The following is a 21,042-nucleotide window of genomic DNA, read 5'->3' as shown; positions in this document are numbered from 1 at the left end:
GGTGAGCTCCTTCATTTCCTGCAGGTGTGTCTGAAACTGCCGCTATTCATGAAGTCATAAAGAAGCCATAGAGAGTTGCACGGACTTTCATGCACAGAGCTGTTTCTAAATGCTCCATGCTGTGCCATACTTGAAAATGGCGTATGCTAACTTGCCAAAGCTAATGGCGTATGCTAACTTGCCAAAGCTAATGGCGTATGCTAACTTGCCAAAGCTAATCTGACCCCCTGGATCAAACACACCTGGCACCCCCAGGAAACAAACAGGACCATCGAGAGCCTTTCCTGCAACTAGTCCATAACAGACATGACCTGCCCCTCCCACACACACACACACACACACACACACACACACACACACACACACACACACACACACACACACACACACACACACACACACACACACACACACAGTATACTAGATTTCTGTGTGTGTGTGTGTTCTGTTCATCTCTCTCTGTTCCCTTCTCGGAGACGGATGAGGAACTGGAGATCCAACCCAGCAGCGTGAGGCTCTGAAGCAAGGTGCTACACCTGCGTGTGTGTGTGTGTGTGTGTGTGTGTGTGTGTGTGTGTGTGTCTGTATATTCTTTTTACATCTTCTATATTTTATTTTCTTCCTCTTTCTCTTCTCCTCTTTCTTCTATATTCAATCTCTCTCTCTCTCATAACCAGATTTCCTCCTCTGTCTGACTTATTCATTTCTTAATTGAATTAGGAAATTGATTCCCTGAGAAGCAGGAAGCACATGATTTGATTTACCAACTGAATTATGATCCATATTTTCTTTTCATATGGGAGGAGGTCTGTTTTTTGGGACGATAGAGTGTGTCTATGTTGTGATGTGAGTCAGATGTACCTGTGTGTGTGTGTGTGTGTGTGTGTGTGTGTGTGTGTGTGTGTGTGTGTATCCTTCAAACCTTAGCTGTTCTTGTTCCGTCGGAGACTCAAGGGGAAGAATGACATGCAGGCTGGTTGAGTCTCATGGCTTCCTCCCACCCACAGTCCAAAAGACTACACTACCCACGTCACCTTGCTGCACATGGCATGCAGGCTGGTTGGGTCTCATGGCTTCCTCCCACAGTCCAAAAGACTACACTTCCCACGTCACCTTGCTGCACATGGCACTGACTGCCAATCATCTGCATGGGTTGGGCACTCTTTCTGTCCGTCTGTCAGCATGTTGACACGGCCACACTGTTTGTTTGTTTGTTTGTGTATGCTCACAAGCTTGTTTAGGTGAACACTGCGGTTGTTGCACATGCAGGTTGTGGCTGTTTGAGGTGTTTGTTCATTGAGCACAAACGTTTGCACTGAAACAGAGACTCTCTCTCTGTCTCTCTCTGTCTGTCTCTCTCTCTGTCTCTGTCTCTGTCTCTTCTCTCTCTCTCTCTCTCTCTCTCTCTCTCTCTCTCTCTCTGTTTTTTCCTCTCTCTCTCTCTGTTTTTTCCTCTCTCTATATATCTATTTGGACTCTGCTGCTATTGGCTGCTTACACTTCTCGGCACACCCCCCCACTGTTACGCACTGCCTCTGGGGGAAAAAACTACACTACCCATGTCACCCCACTTCCTCACTCACTCATTCCATCCTGGGCGGGGCTCTGGCCCTGTTCTGGTTCTAGTTCTATGCCGAACAGGAACCGGAGCGGGTCAGCCCAACGCCACCGGTCACCACAGCAACCCTCCTCCTCCTCCTCTCTCCACCGCTTTCCCACAGTGCTTTGCTTCTTCAGCCAGTTTAAGATCTCTTTGACTATATATTTGAGTTCTTATATAAACATGTTTACTCATGATTTTATTCTCACCCCCCCCCTTTCAAATCTTTCTTCCTCCCTCTCTCTCTCCCTCCCTCCTTTCAAACATCTCTCTCTTTCTTTCTGTCTTTCTTTCTTTTTCTTTCTCCCTCTCCCTCCCTTTCAAATGTCTTTCTTCCTCCTTCTCTCTCCCCCTCCTTTCTTTCTTTCTCTCCCTCTCCCTCTCCCTCTCCCAGGATGGGACGTAGTCATGGCAATACCCAGACCCCGCCTCCGCAGCTCTCGCACCAATCACACAACCCCCACCTCCTCCACCACCTCCTCCGGCTCCTCCTCCTCTGCTCCCCCCCCTCCTCCTCCTCCTCCTCTGGCGCGCCTCCCGGCGGGCGACCTGCCCCCGCGTCTCCAGCGTGCCGAGCCCAACGTGCAGCTGCGCCGCCTGCAGGAGCACCAGCGCCACCTGGAGGAGATGCAGCGCCTGCGCACGCAGCGCCAGGAGAGGGTCCGCGGAGACCACCGCAGCACACAGCAGCCGCACCCTGACCAGGAGGAAGACGAGGAGGAGGAGGAGGAGGAGGAGGAGGGGAAAAAAAAAAACCTCGACCGTGAGGAGGAGGAGGAGGAGAGGGAGGCGGGGAGGGGAGAGCAGAACCACGAACAGGAGGAGGTGAAGAGGGAGGAAGAGGAGGAGCAGAGGAGAGACCAGCTGACCCTGCAGCTCCAGCAGCAACAGCAGGAGCTCCAGCAGTGGCAACAACAACAACAACAACAACAACAACAGCAGCAGCCTGATAAACAACAACAACAACAACAGCAGCAGCCTGATAAACAACAACAACAACAACAGCCAGATCAACAACAACAACAGCAACAACAACAACAGCAGCCTGATAAACAACAACAACAACAACAACAGCAGCAGGAGGAGCATCTGTCCCAGCGTCAGCAGATCCGTCTGTGGCAGCAGGAGCTGGAGGAGCAGGACCAGCACCGGAGCCAGGCCAGAACTCAGCCGGACCCCGCGCCCCCCGCACTCTCCCCCTCCGCCACCTCCGCCCTCTGCACCATCTACGAGGCCCTGGAGAGCGAGGGAGACGAGGAGGAGGAGAGGGAGGGAGTGAGGGCGGAGGAGGAGGAGGAGGGAGTGAGGGATCAGAGAGAGGAAGAGGAGGAGGAGGAGGAGGAGGAGGAGCAGAGCGAGCGCATGGAGCCTGGCTCCAGTACGGCGACGGTCACGCCTCCGGCCGAGCAGGACTACAGCTCCCAGAATTCCCTGCTCACGGACACCGCCAGCCCCAGCTCGCCTGAGCAGGACGACACCAACGGCGACGCCCGTCACCATGACGACCACCACCACCACCAGAACGGCCACTCGCCCGAGGAGCAGGAAGAGGAAGTGACGTCGTCGTCGTTGTCGTTGTCGTCGCCGTCGCCGGGGGAGCTGGACTGGGACCACCAGAAGGCCGGTCTGGTGCAGCAGCTGATCAGCCAGACGCTGCTGTTGACGGGCCAGCGCTGCGCTCCCCTCCCCCTCCTGAAGGGGGCGCCAGGCATGGGCACCGCCAGGGACGGCCACCACCACCACCACCACCACCAGCACCAGCACCGCCTGGCCCCCGGGACGGGCACCCTCAGCCCGCTGGAGAGCAGCCTCTGGCCGCAGATCCTGCTGCCCCCCCTCACCAACCCCCCCAGCGCCACGGCCACGGCGACCGCTACCGCCACGGCAACGCTCACGGCAACGGTTACCGCGGTGAGCAGCTACGCCCCGGAGATGATGCAGGGCAGCTCGGCACCGCAGGGGGAGTGGACCGTGGTGGAGGTGGAGACACACCACTGATTTATATACACCTAGATACACACACACAGACACCTACACACACACACACACACACACACACACACACCTACACACACACACACACACACACACACACACCACTGAGATACATACACACACACACACACAGACACCGCTGATTAATACACACATGTGTACACACACACATAGGCGCACAGGTCTGACAGGTTCTATGTATCCCCCGTCATTCAGACGCCCAAACACACACAGTTTTCACAGTTCTACCCTGATGAAAAGCAATAACAGTCTTCAGTCTAACCACCAGCATACTGCAAAAAGACCCCCCCCAGAATAATTTGATCACAACACTGAGTGTGTCAGAACACACACACACACACACACACCAGCGCAAATGCAATAAGACATGAACACATATATAGTTGTTCGTAGACCAGAATAGTTGCAGTAAGAAATCGCCAAAACCAAACCAAAATGGCGCACCAGCATTGACAGGAGAACTTGGACCACACACACACGCATACACACACACACACACACACACACACACACACACACACACACACACACACACACCTAGCTGCATCACTGCCTCTGTTGTTGCTATAGAGACTTTCGGATGGACCGTTCGACCCCTGTCGGCCCCCTCTGACCTTGAGCCCTGGCGCTGCGTCTCCTCTCAAGGTCAAGGTCATCTGGTGTACTCTCAAGGTCATCCTCATACACGTCTGGACTGCCGAACGAGAACGACGCACCCTGAGCAAAGGTCACTCGTTGGCAGCTGCTGCCGTGGGCCTCAGGTGTGTAGCAGGTGTATTGTCACCATCAGACGCCCAGGTGATATGGAAGAAAAAAAGAAAAAGGAAATTATGGGAAATTGAGCTTGTGTTTTGGGAAAAGGGTGAGCACCTCAGTGTTTGAGAGACTTAAAGGTGACGTTTAACTCATCTATAGCCATTTTTCCTGTTATTTATGTGATTTACTATTTGCATTTGTGTTTTTGTTCATTTCTTTACTGTTATGATTTTATTTATTGATTCTTATGTGGCATTCTGTACATTTTTGATGACGCTGGCATGAAAGACACGCGGAGTGAGTTTCTGGTAGACTAATCTGAAGGTTGTGGTGCAGCGTAGTGACATGGGGACCTTTCAGCTGCACGCTTTCTCCCCCTGGTGGAGGTAGAGAGAAGTTCATCTCTACTGGATGTCTAATTAGGTTCGATCGGGCCCTAGTGGTTTAAATACGTAAAGAGATATTTGTCTAGTCAGTTTTGGACTTTTTAGATGTGTATGTGGAATATTTTGTAGTCTTAATTATTATTTCTTTTATCATTATTGTTATTTTTGTTATCATTATTTTGATGTGTTCATGTCTTGGTCAGGATTTTAAATCTAGTGTCTACACTGTGGCATTTCTTTCTTTCTCTCTTTTTCCAAGTCACTGTGAACTGTAGTGTTTTGTGAACTTTATGACTTATGATCAGAAGGTATTTGAGAGGTGTGTTGTTCGTGGTGTTTATGAATGGAATTGTAATGGAATGCACTGCACTGCCCCAAGTGGTGGGGTGCTCAGCATTGGTGTTCCTGCTTTTGGTACTGCCGTTTTGGAAAGGGAAGGAGCCAATGGCGATCACGGTAGAGAGTTTTATTGGACTGCTGGAGATGAATTAAGCCCTCTCATTGGTCACTGGGGGGAAAAGGGAAAGTTTTTGATAGGAGGATTCTAAAGGGTATTGTGATGTCATGATTTTTGATAGGAGGATTCTAAAGGGCATTGTGATGTCATGTTTCCTTTGCATAGTGTTTTGCTTTCGTATTGTTTTTCTCCAAAGTGTCTTGAACAGACGAGCCAGGTACCCAATTTAGGCGTCTTGTCCTTTTTTGTGACCGAATTCTTCCAGGACAAGAAACACTAAACAGGACAGTGCACCGCCAAGACTTCACACTTCTTTGGCTGGAGCTTAAACGAGGACCAAGTCCCATGAAGAAATGGACCCTTCTTATGCAAACATGATTGGTCACATTGGTAAATAAGCACAGACTAATCTGCACAACACCAGATGGATATACGGATAACGTTGTTTATCAGGCCCACCCCCATTAGAGGTGTATGCAAATATGAAGAAAGCACTGTGTTGTTCCTTGTATCTGCTGGTGTGTGTGTGTGTGTGTGTGTGTTGGTGTACAGAAGTGTGTGTGTGTGTGTGTGTGTGTGTGTGTGTGTGTTTATGTTGGTGTACAGAAGTGTGTGTGTGTACATAAGTGTTGGTGTACATTAGTGTGTGTTGGAACCATTATGGCCTATTAATGTGTGATTTACTAAATTATCAGGTTCAGGTCATTGTGTGTGCACTGGTCAACAACCTTGTTTGTTTGTTTTGTTCTGTTTTGTTTTGTTCTGTGACTGGGATTGGATGTCCAGATGTCACTGCGTTGACATCTAGGCAGAGGTCTTGCATTGGTCACCAAACACTGTGACTTTATTCATTTAGTTCTGAAGGGATTCATCACTGTGATAACTAATATTGAATCTATGAAGGAGTTACGTAAATAAATATGACCATGTCAAGCTTAGAGGGCATTTGTGAAGATAAATATGACCATTTTGAAGATAAACCGCATTTCTGGAGGAGTTAGAGCAATGTGACCATATCGAGGTTAAAAGGACTTTCCGAATAGTTCCTAATGCAGGCTTCATAAGTGAGGTTTAACTTCGATATCAATTTACTCTGTAGATTATACGATTGACACACATGCCCCTAGCCGATATAGGCCCTGATGTATGGGGACTGGGTACTGCTGTGGATGGGAATGAAGGACCGTGTGTGCGTGTGTGTGTTTGTTCCAACTGTTTCCAGGTGGTTAAGACAACTACTGTAAATGTGTGTGCATGGGTGGGTATTCGTGTGTGTGTGTGTGTGTGTGTGTGTGTGTGTGTGTGTGTGTGTGTGTGTTTCAGCAGGGGGGTTAGACGACTACTATAGTCTACAGCTGTTTTAGTTGTAAGGGTATTTTTGTGATGCACTGTTATCGCCAAGCAACCGGGAGCCTCAGACTTTAACTTGTTTATGTTGTCTTTGAGGTGTGTTCCGTGTTCCGTGTTCTATGTTGTGTGTGTGTGTGTGTGTGTGTGTGTGTGTGTGCTGTAATGGTTCTTCTGCCTTGATGGCCACTTTGTTTCATCTGAACCTGACCACATTGATGAATGAGTTATTCAGAGATCTGCGTATTCTAGATAGTTCTAGACTCTGTTGCACCTGTTGACTGGTGCTCTGAGATATCTGCGTATTCTAGATAGTTCTAGACTCTGTTGCACCTGTTGACTGGTGCTCTGAGATATCTGCGTATTCTAGATAGTTCTAGACTCTGTTGCACCTGTTGACTGGTGCTCTGAGATCTGCGTATTCTAGATAGTTCTAGACTCCGTTACACCTGTTGACAGGTGCTCTGAGATATCTGCGTATTCTAGATAGTTCTAGACTCCGTTACACCTGTTGACCGGTGCTCTCAGAGCAGTTCAACTGAAATAAGCGGAACCCTGCAGGTGTGGATTGAGGGAGGGACTGACTGCTGTAAAGTCTTAAATTGTGAAGTTAGTGTCAATGTTTTAAGTCCTCATCCTGTCTGCTCAGGGGGTGGTGATGGGCAATGTGGGTTGTAGGCAGAAGCGAACAGGCTTTAGCTGTTCAACACGGTCTCCCACTGTCCAAAAGACTACACTACCCACGTCACCTTGCTGCACAGGCTTTAGCTGTTCAACACCCTTATACTCTGTGTTACTCCTGACCTGGTTTTAGGGTTGATGATTATGACGAAGCTGGCTCTGGAGGTCGACCCTGTTCCGGCCCAGAGTCGGCCAGTGTGTGTGTGGGGGCGTGTCCTTTGGGGTGGTGCTGATAAGGGACTGGTGTGTTACTTGTGACCTGTTTTTAGGGTTGATGATTATGATGATGAAGGACACACTGTTGAAATGGCACTCATCCACATCTCTTGTGCTTCTTGCCCTGAACAGAGGAAGTCATGATCAGACTCCTGCTCTCTGCAACAGGGACACAGTTCCCTTCAACACACACACATACACACACACACACACACACACATACAACACATCTGAGCCTGGTGTGTGTGTTTTTAAGTTGGAGTGCTTCATGAAATCTGTTGACAAAACTGAAGTTGTCATGATTTGTGTTCACTTTTCATTTTCCAGACTTTGTCTATTCCAAATAAAGTGTTTTTTTAACTCCTGTCTACTTGGTGCTGGTTTATAACACAACACATTTTAAATACATTTATTCCGAGTTGCAGTGTTAATGCTCATGATGTGCAAGGGTCTTGGTAACCAGGGATACAGAACATTCATCTCACACACGCTTGAATGCACATGCCGAGTTAACAGAACATTCTAACATTCTTCACTTCTGAGGGGGAACTCCTTTATTCAGTTGTAGTAGTGAACCGAAGTTAACTCAGAGTAAGTGGTAAACCTAATAGAACAGCTGTACGCGTTCATTCGCCAGCGGGCTCTTGTAGGAGGAATAGAAGATTAACGGGAGTCAAACTCCTTGGTTACACAAAGCTGGCCAATAAAGCTGATTCTGATTCTGATTACCCTTTACTCCGAGTTAACTTACCTGTGTTGGCCTGCCGACTATAACTACTACTACTACTAATACTACTTTAGGTGTATCACTAAAGGCTGGCACCCACCGGACACAGTGCTCAGCGGTGTGGGCTTGACGCACAGGATTGTATAACGGCAGAAGTTTCCGGTGAGCGCCGGCCTTAAAACACGTACTTGGAATAACCCCCTGTGCACAACCCAAATATCAACACCACATCAAAGATCACCATGAACTTGGTGATTTTAATGTGGACACAACATTCAGACATTCATTAGCCAATCGAAAACACACACACACACACACTCAAACATTCATTAGCGAATGGAAAACACACACACACACACACCTAAATGCACTTTTGCACTTCAGCATTACACAACCTTATCACGTCTTTAACACACTGAAACGTATCTTTAACATGCCTTAATACATCCTTAACTCCTAAATTAATGATGACGTGCTCCCATTGGTTGTGTGAGCCGTGGCGCTGTGTTCTTATTGGCTGTCATAGGACAGCAGCGCCCCCAGCAGGCAGTCGGTGGCGCCATAGATATATCTATGGGTGGCGCTGCAGGTGGACGGCTCCGTGAGCCCCAGATGGAACACACACACACACACGCACAGTCACACACACACACACACACACACATACACACGCATACATGCACACACACACACACACTCATACAGATGGAACAGCTGCTGGTAGTGCGCACACGCACGGAGAAAAGTCCACATTATGTTTTTCTTCATTTCCTAATCGCTCTGTGTATGAATGTGACTATGCTGCTGTGTTGGAGAAGTGAAGGAGTCGCACTACACTACCCACAATGCAACCTACAGCAACCCAAGCCCTTGGAGGTTGGACTGTGTGCTGTGTCCTATGGCTGTGTCACGTCACGTCTCCCGCCCCTATCGAAAGCGAAACTGAAGTAGTCACCTCCATTTTATGTACACACAGTTTAACATTTCTGCAATGAAGCATCAAGAAAATACAGTTGGTAAGTAGGCCATCTCTGCAATGGATAGTATGGTTGAATCGGTGCTTCAACGCAATGAGTTTGATGGGCTATTCTTTTTACAATCGTTCAAATTAGAAAGTGAGCCTATAGTTTGTCTCTCGGCGTCGGGCCTGGCATGTTATCGTTAGTGTCAAGTAGGCCTAGCATTGTCTAGTTATTATTATTATTAGGCTTTAGTGTGGAAGAATGTATAGCCTAATGATGAAGACACGGAAGTAGGCTAGTGGAAATAACGTGTCCACGGCCCTTTCCGAAACGGAGTCCCTAGTATTCACTTCGATTCGGTTAGCGAGTGAACCTCCTTTTCAAGTCACACTCGTGGGTGCGGAGAACACTCGCATTGAAGGGGTAGGGGTTAAAACAGCGCTATTTCGGATGCGCTTGAAGGAGAAGGAAATTGACGTCATATTTGTTTTCATATAAATTATGAAGGCAATATATTAAATCGCCAATAAAGATGTTCTGGGCGCCTAGGCGCGCTAGGATAGATAAGAGCTAGGATAGATAAGAGACGAATGAGAAGTGTCCTAGGTTTGTAGACTGATGATGGTGAGTTCATTTGGATTCAGCGTTGAGCCATGGCCCATGGGTAGTGTCAGGATGAGATGGTCAAGTGTTTCTTCACATGATTAAAGTGTTTCACTGAAGAGGCGTTTTATTACTGAAAAAAAAAACAGCTTAACTTTGCGGTAGTGATGCACGTTTGATAGCCTACTGTTTGTTTTAAAGGAATTATTGTTAAATTATTCCACAATCCAAATTATCTTCAGATGTCCCTTAATTCTACATTTTGTTATTGTAGAGCAATTGAAAAATAGATGTAGAGCATTTTAGAAAATAGTATTTAAAAAAGAAGATCAACTTAACTTCTGTGGAATTCCTGGGGAATATTGTGACTTCCTTTTTTATAATCCTACTTTTTTGTGCCCTTTGACCTTTTCTGTAGTTCTATTCTCTCACGGCTTCAATCTTTATCTCCAGCATTTCACCTTCTCATATTCACATCCAGCATTTCACCCTCTGACACTCACATTCACATCCAGCATTTCACCCTCTCACATTCATTCACATTTCAGCATTTCATCCTTTGTTTTACTTTTTCATTCTTAGACATTTGGTTACAGAACATGTGCATGTGTGTCCTCCTATTACTGTGATGTATCCATTGTGTCCAAGTGTAGGCTGGTGTTAGTGCTGTGTGATCTGTGTGCATGTGTGTCCTGTTACTGTGATGTGTCCATTGTGTCCAAGTGTAGGCTGGTGTTAGTGCTGTGTGATCTGTGTGTGTTGATCTTTCTCTCTCATTGTCCAGTGTAAGATCAGGAGATCCCAGGAAAAGGGGCGTGTTGGCCTAACATGAGTTCCTGTGAAGAAGAGGAGCATGACTGTGAGCTTGTGGGGTAAGACAACAGTAGCAGCACCAGCAAGAATGACTACAACACTCCTATTACTGCTTATTAGTACTACTACTACTACCTTTAGTAGTGTGTGTTTTAAGTATACTTTTGAAAACATACTCTTTCCTTCTCTCTCTCTCTCTCTCTCTCTCTCTCTCTGTGTGTGTGTGTGTGTGTGAAACACAATTGTCACCACCACCAATTATAAAAATACAGCCCCATGCAGCAGAAGAGATCACACTCTCCTGTACCCAGCTGTGTGTCCATGAAGAGTGACCAGTCCATGGATATACCAGTTCGCTTTGGAGGAGGAGGTGTTCCTGCTGGTCAGAGGTGAGTCATTTGATTGTGCAACTTGATTGGCTGTTGAGCTCAAAATGTTAACAACTGTTCATGCAATCACAATGGCTCAACAGCTATTGACAGAACTTAACCGTGTATAATTCATTATTAGGACAAAGCATTGCTTGGTGCGTGCGTGCGCTAAGTATATACTCTCATCTGGCGTAATAATCAAGGCAACTTGCAAACTACTGGCACTACTACTGCTTGTTGTCTATGGGGACTATTTTCAGATGCTGCTTACGATATCACTGCGCCTATGGTACGTTTGCAAGTTGCCTTGATTATTACGCCAGATGAGAGTGTAGTTCCATGTCAAATCAGCCTAGAAAAACGCCAGGTTTCATTTTCAGTTGGTCTTATTGCACTTTCTAACTTGAGAGGAGACACGTTTTAAATGGGAAAATTACCAGAAATCTTACTCACTTTTAAACATGAAGCTAGCAGGCGAGAAGCTAATGGTCTAATCCGATTCAATGATCTATGCTAGGCTGAAGCTAAAAGTTGTATCGCCAGACTCACAGAATGGCTGGATGAACGGGAACAAGGTAAATATCGATTGTTTTGCTCGAGGGGAGGTGGAAAATGAGCGTATTTCCAAAAATGGCGGAATATCCCTTTAAAGACTCAAAAGGGCTTATTCCAAGGAGAACAAAGTATTTATCTACCTTGAAACAGACGTGGGGAAACTGACCCGTCCAACCAGTAGACTATGATAAGATAGCCAACTATGCTACTTTGTTTACAATATTTTGAGGCTTCAACCAGACAGCTGAATTAAAGGGACGGAGTTGGAATAGTCAGTGCTGTGTGCTGTGCAGCCATGAATATCAGGAATTTCTGTATGCAGAACATATCACGTTCATTAAAGTGAATTATCAATAAGATTTAGGCTATTAATATTTTCATGTTTTTGCAATCTGCACTTTTGTTTGTGTGACTTGTTACTGACTTTCATTTTAATCTTTACACCAGGCTTCCTTGTACTAGTCGCCTACTTTATGTTCTGATATGTAGGCCTACTATTGTGATTGAAGTAGCTAGTTAAAAATATGTCATCCATCAATTCATGCATCACCTGTCATCATAACAGAGGTATGACTTCCAGGAAATAAGAGTTTATTTTTAATTTAATATAGCCTATTTCCCATACTATATGATTTACTGCTTGTTTTTGTTGAAAAATTTGTAAGACAAACACCTTAAAAAATAATCGCATATCGCATCGCAATCGCAATATTGGCAAGAAAAATCGCAATTAGATTATTTTCCATAATCGTTCAGCCCTAGTTTGCAGATTGCTGGTCTCTCTAAGCCAAGAGCAAAGGCTCTAGCAAAATTCTGCTCAATTTCTGTGATAATTGGCAGTCGCCACATATGGAGAAGGCGTTGTTTTATGTACCCATTAACTGAGACCAGAGGCATAGGATACTGGGTTTACAATGCTGGTGTCTAACATTGTTTGTGTTCAATGAAATTCATTGTAAAATGTGAACACAAATAAAGGTATTAAAATGTGTGTGTGTGTGTGTGTAAAACACAATTGTCACCACCACCAATTATAAAAATACAGCCCCATGCAGCAGAAGAGATCACACTCTCCTGTACCCAGCTGTGTGTCCATGAAGAGTGACCAGTCCATGGATATACCAGTTCGCTTTGGAGGAGGAGGTGTTCCTGCTGGTCAGAGGTGAGTCATTTGGTTGCACAATTTCATTGGCTGTTGAGCTCAAAATGTTAACAACTGTTCATGCAATCACAATGGCCCAACAGCTATTGACAGAACTTAACCGTTTATAATTCATTATTAGGACAAAGCATTGCTTGGTGCGTGCGTGCGCTAAGTATATGCTTTTGATAACAAACTATTTCCTTCTCTGTCTCTGTCTCTCTCTCTCTCTCTCTCTCTCTCTGTTCTGTGTGTGTGTTTGTGTGTTTGTGTGTTTGTGCGTGCGCGTGCGCGTGTGTGTGTGTGTGTGTGTGTGTGTGTGTGTGTGTGTGTGTGTGTGTGTGTGTGTGTGTGTGTGTGTGTGTGTGTGTGTGTGTGTGTGTGTGAAACACAATTGTCACCACCACCAATTATAAAAATACAGCCCCATGCAGCAGAAGAGATCACACTCTCCTGTACCCAGCTGTGTGTCCATGAAGAGTGACCAGTCCATGGAGCTACCAGTTCGCTTTGGAGGAGGAGGTGTTCCTGCTGGTCAGAGGTGAGTCATTTGATTGTGCAATTTGATTGGCTGTTGAGCTCAAAATGTTAACAACTGTTCACATAGGTCTAGTATGCCGGTGCCGATGCAAACGGTAGCCAAATAACAGCGTGGATTTCGGTGCTTCATTTGAATGGCGTTTTTTTTAATACGATGCATCACTGCACATCATCCGCCATCTCTAACGTCTAGCTCTGATAGCACCACACCCAGATACAGTGAACACTAGATGCTTAAAGCAGGGGGGCGCACCACACAGGTTAGTGGACACGACAGTATTTGAGAGCTCACGTGAGCTCATGCCAAGGAGGCTACTTTAAAGAAAATCTAGCAGTAACTACATAAAAGTCTATGAAATGACATCAACGTCTACTTTACACAATAACCTTGCTAATATACTAACAGGGTTCTATTTCTATTTTAGTTCTCCGCTCACATAGCCTGGATGCCAGACCGAAGTTTAGCCCCGCCTCCATTCTTTTTCTGCAGGGAACTTCGGTCTGGCACTGCTCCGTTCAGCTGCTACTATTCGAGATACAGATCTGTTCGGACCAATCACATTTCACAGGGCGGGCTTTACGTGATGATTGACAGATGAACAGCAGTGACGTTCACGGCTGCATGCGTCCTCGTTCAACGAGTTGGGTGTGAGACCATGTTCGCTTAGGTTGATTTTGATTGCAACAGAAACGCTATGGCTATGAATGCATAATTTGTTCATGCAGTTTGGCCTTTCGTTTATCTTAGCTATTGAAACGGAGGTTTTATCACGGATTCGCACAACTATTTCTGAACACTTAGACCAACGAGGATATGTGGGAAAACTTCAGTTTCACTTTCACCCAGTTAAAACAGCATGTTTGGGTGATGTTGTTCCCGTTTGTTTAAAAATGTCTGTTTGCTCGTTGGGTTAACGACACACTTCCCCAGCTGTTCATTGCATATACAGTTTGAAGGAATTATTTTTAAAAACGAAGGAGGATGTTTTCCATAGCCTACCCTGCTACATATTTCTGTCTTAGATTTTGCAGATACTGACAGCCAATAACTTGTTCTGTTTGGTTTTGTCTATCCAATGAGTGCAGAGCTATCCCCCCGCACTGTATCGGTTGAATCACGCCCCATAATCGCAGCTGAATGGAGCAGTTTCAGACTCATATTCTGATAAGAATTGAGTATGACGTCGTCAGGCTACCGCTCACATGCTCTGATGTCGAAAAAAAGTATTGAAAAAAAAAAAAATCAAATATTAGGCATATTAGGAAAAAACTTAGTTCTGTTGTACGGACTCCCAGACAGCTGAGCTTGTTTTTCAGTTGCACAGTGAGGTTGCCAAACCTGACCAAGCTCTCCAGTGCCGCCTGATAGAATACATACATAATCCTCTGATCCACACCAAACACTCAGTAGGTATTTGTATGAGCTGAGCTGACTGGTGTGTTAACACTAGGGGGCAGTACAGGCTCACGCTTGTGAAGAGATTCCCCTTTTGAGCTTGCTCAAACTCATCTATTCAACTCATCTATTGAAGTGTAAGTGGAATGTGGTGATGTCTACCCACATCATCATCACGCTGGCTCACTGAAGTACGTTGTGTGCATGCGTGTTTTTAAATTATTGAATGATGAATGACGTCTTTTATAATCGTGTGTTTTGGGTTTATTGAAGTGTAAGTGGAATGTGGTTGTGGTTGTGTGGAATGAAGAATGATTTATTTTATAATCGTGTGTTTTGGGTTTCACAAAGATATCAGCAAATCCATAAATCCCACCTGCTGAAGAAGTTTCAGTGTCTGATTGAGGGAATCCCACAGCAGGGAGACACCAGACTCCTCCATGAGATCTACACAGACCTCTACATCACCAAGGGGGGAAGAGGAGAGGTCAATGATGAACATGAGGTCAGACAGATAGAGAGGGCATCCTGGAGAGAAGCATCACAAGGCAGACCAATCAAATGCAGTGACATCTTTAAACGCTTACTGGAAGAGGAAAGACGCAGAAAAGAACACTTCTTGAAAGAGGAAAGACGCAGAAAAGATGAGGCTGAAAAGAAGGGTAGAACCTTTAACCCCAAACAATACAAACCCCTCAGAACAGTGCTGACAAAGGGAGTGGCTGGCATTGGAAAAACCGTCTCTGTGCAGAAGTTCATTCTAGACTGGGCTGAAGGAACAGCTAATCAGGATATCCACTTCATATTTCCTCTTCCTTTCCGGGAGCTGAACCTGATGAAGGAGAAGAAACTCAGTCTGATGGATCTTATTCAGCACTTCTTCCCTGAAATCAAAGATACCAGAGTCTTCACCAGTTCAGCACACAGAGTCATGTTCATTTTTGATGGTCTGGATGAGTGTCGACTTCCTCTAGATTTCTGCTCCAACCCGACCTGTTGTAATGTGACAGAGCCAGCCTCAGTGGACGTGTTGCTGACAAACCTCATCAAGGGGGATCTGCTTCCTTCTGCTCTCCTCTGGATCACCACCCGACCAGCAGCAGCCAATCAGATCCCTTCTGAGTGTGTGAACCAGGTGACAGAAATAAGGGGATTCAATGACCCACAGAAAGATGAGTACTTCAGGAAGAGAATCAGTGATGAGAACCTGGTCAGCAAAACCATCACACACCTGAAGTCATCTAGGAGCCTCTACATCATGTGCCACATTCCAGTCTTCTGCTGGATTTCAGCCACTGTTGTAGAGAAAACATCAAAAGAATCAGACAAAGTAGAAATGCCAAGGACTCTGACTCAAATGTACACACACTTCCTGATGATGCAGACAGGCATAAAACATGTCAAGTACACAGAGAGAAAAGAGACAGATAAAGACGTGATTTTCAAACTGGGGAAACTGGCTTTCCAGCAGCTGGAGAAAGGCAATCTGATCTTCTATGAGGAAGACCTGAGAGAGTGTGGCATTGATGTCACAGAAGCATCAGTGTACTCAGGAGTGTGTACTCAGATCTTCAGAGAGGAGGCTGGGCTGTACCAGGGGAAGGTGTTCAGCTTTGTGCATCTGAGCATTCAGGAGTTTCTAGCAGCTCTGTATGTGTTCCTCTGCTTCAGCAACAGACAGGGAAACATGCCTGACCAACAGCAAACCTCTCAGCTCTCTGCTCTGTTCAGAGCTGCAACACTTTATGACCTACACAAGACTGCAGTGGACCTGGCCTTACAGAGTAAGAATGGACACCTGGACCTTTTCCTCCGCTTCCTTCTTGGTCTCTCATTGGAGTCCAATCAGAATCTCTTAAAGCATCTTCACCCACAGATCAGTAGCCAATCAGATAGCTCAGAGCAAACAGTCCAGTATGTCAAACAGAAGATCAGAGATCAGAGTAGCTCAGACAGAAGGATCAACCTGTTCTACTGTCTGAATGAGCTGAATCACCATGCTGTAGTGGAACACAAGATGAGCTCAGTAGATCTGCATGTAGAGATGCTCTTACCAGGAGAGTGGAGGACTCAGAGATTTAAGTTCCAGATGTCTGAGGACCAGCTACCTCAGTTTGATCTCCAGAAGTACATTAAGACACCAGAGGAAGATCAGACTGAACTCCTCAGTCCAGATGAAGTTCTTCAGAAGGTGCTGCCAGGAGTCAAATCAGCTCTGTAAGTAATTGTGTGTGTGTGTGTGTGTGTGTGTGTGTGTGTGTGTGTGTGTGTGTGTGTGTGTGTGTGTGTGTGTGTGTGTGTGTGTGTGTGTGTGTGTGTGTGTGTGTGTGTGTGTGTGTGTGTGTGTGTGTGTGTGTGTGTGTGTGTGTGTGTGTGTGTGTGTGTGTGTTCTGTATATGGACATGAAAAAATGGCTAAATACCAACCCCTCCTTACAAAGACCAGTGACCTAGGATATTCATGTTAGTTTGTGCCATTGATATTTGGCAGCCTGGGACATGTCCACAAACTGACAATCAGTGGACGAAGACTGGCAGGGCTATCAAAAGGAAAGTCCAAACAACTGGCAAAATTCTGCTCCATATCAGCTGTGATAGGCAGTCTTGCTGTGTGGTGGTGAAGGCGATGCTTTATGTACCCTTGAATGTCAAAGTTGTATTTTCTCTGAGAATATTTGAATCCTTTCTGTATATGAAATTTGATAGAAATAGAGAAGGATAGCCTTCCAAGTTTCAAGTTCAAGTTTCAAGTTGTATTGCCACATGTACAGGGGCAAAAGTCTTATGTACTCGTGAAAATTAGTTGTGCACTTGTCATTAGGCTTGGGTATCGTTTGAATTTGAACGATTCCGATTTCGATTCCTTGTTTTGATTCCGGTTCCTAACGATTCTCGATTCCGATTCTTGTAAAAGGCAGGGTCAAAAATGTTTTAGATATTTTAAATGAGCTAGCTAACCAACGGTCTTTCTGAATGACATTTACTATAAATTTCTCACAGAACTGTCGTCTTGTTCCCTCAGCTCGGTTAAGCAAACACCTTCTTCGTTGGTGATTAGTGGCTTTTTCTTCCGGTTCGCAGACTGGGAATCGATACTAGTGTGGCAAAGTGGATGGTTTGCTATATTTTGCTACATGTCGACTACGCCACCTGAGGCCCTTCCCCTCAGAATATAAACTCTTTGAGACTGGTTAATGGATTTAAGCTATCAGGCAACACAGGTTCGGGGTCACAGAAAACCAGAGAAGCGTGTGTCCAAAAATAAACTCTTTTATTATCATCATTAAAACATCGGGAGTGAGTTCTCTCCAGTGTGGGTTCGCTCAAGTCAGTATTAAATAATAACAGCAGTAGTAGTAGGCTACTCTCCAGAGTGAGTTCGCTAAAGTCAGTATAGGTGAGTATTCAGGTAATGAGACACTCGTGAATAAGCACTCCAATTGCACTCAAGATGTCACGGCAAACAGTGTTAATTGGCACAATCACTCCACGCACTCAATGATGACACGCAGTGTACACAAGGGAAGGAATAGCCTCCGCAACCGGACTGAATTCATAGTCACTCGGGTAAGCAAACAGCAACACACCTGTCGTCACTCAACTTCGTAGTGGCTAAACACAGCCGATGCAACAAACGGAATGAAACAAACAAGACAAACGCAAAACAAAACAAAACAGCAGCGTTCGTTCGGAACTGGAACCAAGATGCCTTGATGTTGCCGCTCCCTGTTACGCCCGAGATCTGCTGCACAAAGAATACACAATTAAACCCACGCAAGCTACATATTAATTTAAAAACAGTTAACGTGACCTACCGCTCTGACGTGGTCAGTTATAAGGTCCATGTTCTGCGACTAGCTGCAGCCCTAAAACCCCAATGTTTGCGTTAGCCTACTGATCAAATGATACATAAACGTAGCCTGCAAACACAATGCCACACTTACCTACCAGGGAGTCGGTGGACGTACAGAACTGGCCAGAGGAGAAGCCAATGCAACACCAGGGAAACGGTGAAGGCTGGAGTCAAGTAAACAACCAACTACGACATCAGCCTTCAAAATAAAAGTTGGAACTTTATAGCCGCTCCCCACATACTGATTGGCTCACCCCAGAATATCAAGAGCCACTCAAAGTGCCACTGCTGGGCTTAGACAAGGGACGTGAGACCTTGTCCTGTTACACTAGGAATTGAAATTTAAACTTTTGAACGATTCCGGGAGGATTGGAAAGCTAGTCCCGGTTCCCATCGATTCTCGATTCTCGATACCCAACCCTACTTGTCATAGAATTTAAAGTCACATGATTTTTTTTTCTGCCTTGCAAATACAACACAGAGGTTACAAGTTCATAGATTTCTAATTACAGGTACACCAATTCCATGCTACACAGATGAAAAGTTTCTGTACGTAAAAAAGGGGGAAACTGTTGACTATTCTCTTTTTGCTCATGCGCACAACTCACTTAACACAACTGCTTGAATCTGCAGCTACAAGTCTCAAGTTGTATTTTCTGCTCTCACATTTGCACCTTGTCAACTGAGATATGAGGTGCAAAACTGATTTGTGTGGTTGGTTGAGCGAATCACCTCAGGTCTTTGGGCCGGATCTGTGGGAATTCTGGCCAATCAACATTTAGCTTGTGGGAAGCTTCCCTTGTGGCCAATCAGCATTGCTCACCCGGCGTGATGAACTCCACCATCGATTACATAATAGCCTATTATAAGGTGAAAACGTGAGGTTTATGCTTAAGGCAATCTTCTCTCTGTATGGGGGTTGGTGAGGCGGCGAAACCTCTATGGAGGAGTGTGTGTGTGTGTGTGTGTGTGTGTGTGTGTGTGTGTGTGTGTCTGTGAGTGTGTGTGTGTGTGTGTGTGTGTGTGTGACTTGAGCCACTATCGCTATAGTAACCACCACTGGGTGGGCAGCGTGCCGTACTCTTCAATAAAACCAGAGACTAGAGGTATAAAATATGTTTTTATTTATTTATAGGCTAAAATATGCTATTTAATAATTCAGAGTTCAAGTCCACATGACAGTCCAGGTAGCAGTCCCAAGATGGCAACATACATCCTCAGCTCTTGATATCCACCCCAGTCCACCTTGGAGTTAAATGGGTGAACAGCCAGACGCCGATAGCTTAGCAGTGTGGCCGGCTGGAGAATGGAAGGGTGCCCCGTGTGGCCGTGTGGAGTACTGGCCCACCGTCTCACGCCCCAGTCCTCTGTGGTAGGCTATAAAACATAGGCGAGGGCAACAGTGTTGGAGTGTTGATTACCCTACACACAGCTTCATTCTCCCCGCTGCCTAGGCCCGTTTGAGATACAGAAGTGTTCTATATTCACAGCACAACACACGTGAGAAGCATATAATCATCCAATACCCGCTATACCCCCACTAAAGGCTATGAAGGTAGCCAAATGTGTTACTATATCCACAGCACACCATACATGTAATGCAAAACTTCATTCACAGCAACCAATGAAAACACTGCAAGTGGAAGGCTACTAATCAGCTGTTCCTCATCAGGAAGTTGGAATGTGCAGGGGAAATGGCTATGGCCGTGTTTAGGCAACAAGCAAAACATTAAGCAGCCTAGTCCAGTTTTAGTCCAGGGGTGTGGTGCGAGTGGGCCGCCAGGAGAGAGAGAGAAGCAGTTGGAGGGAAAGCAAACACAACGGAGGTCATGTCTCTGTCATTCACAAGTGTGCTGATCTTCTCAGCCAATACGCTCGTCACTCAGGGAAAACATCAAGTGTGTGTGTGTGTGTATGTTAAATTAAGAGGGGCAAGAGTGTGTGTTTATGTGTGTAATTGAGAGTGAGTAGATTTTTTTGGGAGAGGAAGAGAGGGAGTATGTGTGTGTGTGTGTGTGTGTGTGAGTGATAGGGGGGTAATGCAAATATTTTGTGTGTGTTTGACTAGAAGTGCTTATATAGTGAATATTCTGATCTCTCATTCTGTTTCAGGCTGCAGAGCTGTAATCTGACTGAGAAGAGCTGTTCCTATCTGGCCTCTGCCCTGACCACACACTCCTCAAGTCTCAGACTGCTGCACCTGGGTAATAATTATGTTCTGGACTCAGGAGTGAAACTTTTATGTTCTGCTCTTCGTCATCAAAACTGCAAACTGGAGGAACTATAGTAAGCATTATTTAATGTAGTAAATTGGTGTGTGTGTGTGTGTGAGAGAGAGAGAGAGAGAGAGAGGGAGAGAGATTGAGATTAGAGTAGAGTGGGATGCATGGGGATGTGTGTGTGTGTGGGGGGGGGTCCTTTTTCCTTTTTTCTTTTAATGCAAATGTTTAATGTGTGTGTTTTGAGTAGAAGATATGTGCTTAAAGGGATATTCCGCCATTTTGGAAATAAGCTAATTTTCCACCTCCCCTCGAGCAAAACGATTGATATTTACCTTTTTCCCGTTCATCCAGCCATTCTGTGAGTCTGGCGATACAAGTTTTAGCTTCAGCCTAGCATAGAT

The 21,042-nt window shown here is 45.6% G+C and overlaps 1 protein-coding gene across 3 annotated transcripts in view; it reads left to right on the top strand.

Annotated features, from left to right (window-relative positions):
• Window positions 1-9,107: 9,107 nt before the first annotated feature.
• The window catches only part of LOC134087072 (NACHT, LRR and PYD domains-containing protein 3-like), a 17,866-nt gene continuing 5,931 nt past the window's right edge, over window positions 9,108-21,042 (top strand). For 2 of the 3 annotated variants that reach the window (XM_062540320.1, XM_062540500.1), the window contains exons 1-7: window positions 9,108-9,202; window positions 10,536-10,623; window positions 10,837-10,953; window positions 12,536-12,652; window positions 13,056-13,172; window positions 14,919-16,784; window positions 20,532-20,705. In XM_062540320.1, coding sequence (XP_062396304.1) covers window positions 10,580-10,623; window positions 10,837-10,953; window positions 12,536-12,652; window positions 13,056-13,172; window positions 14,919-16,784; window positions 20,532-20,705 — 2,435 coding nt within the window. In that variant the 5' untranslated portion in view covers window positions 9,108-9,202; window positions 10,536-10,579. Of the gene's footprint in view, window positions 9,203-10,535; window positions 10,624-10,836; window positions 10,954-11,452; window positions 11,511-12,535; window positions 12,653-13,055; window positions 13,173-14,918; window positions 16,785-20,531; window positions 20,706-21,042 lie in introns of those variants that run through there. The other variant, XM_062540406.1, reaches the window with a different exon arrangement.

The sequence above is a fragment of the Sardina pilchardus genome, chromosome 1 (genome assembly GCF_963854185.1).
Source record: "Sardina pilchardus chromosome 1, fSarPil1.1, whole genome shotgun sequence".
NCBI classification, from domain to species: domain Eukaryota; kingdom Metazoa; phylum Chordata; class Actinopteri; order Clupeiformes; family Clupeidae; genus Sardina; species Sardina pilchardus.
Note: the sequence above shows the minus strand (reverse complement) of the source record. Positions and strands in the feature narration are given on the sequence as shown.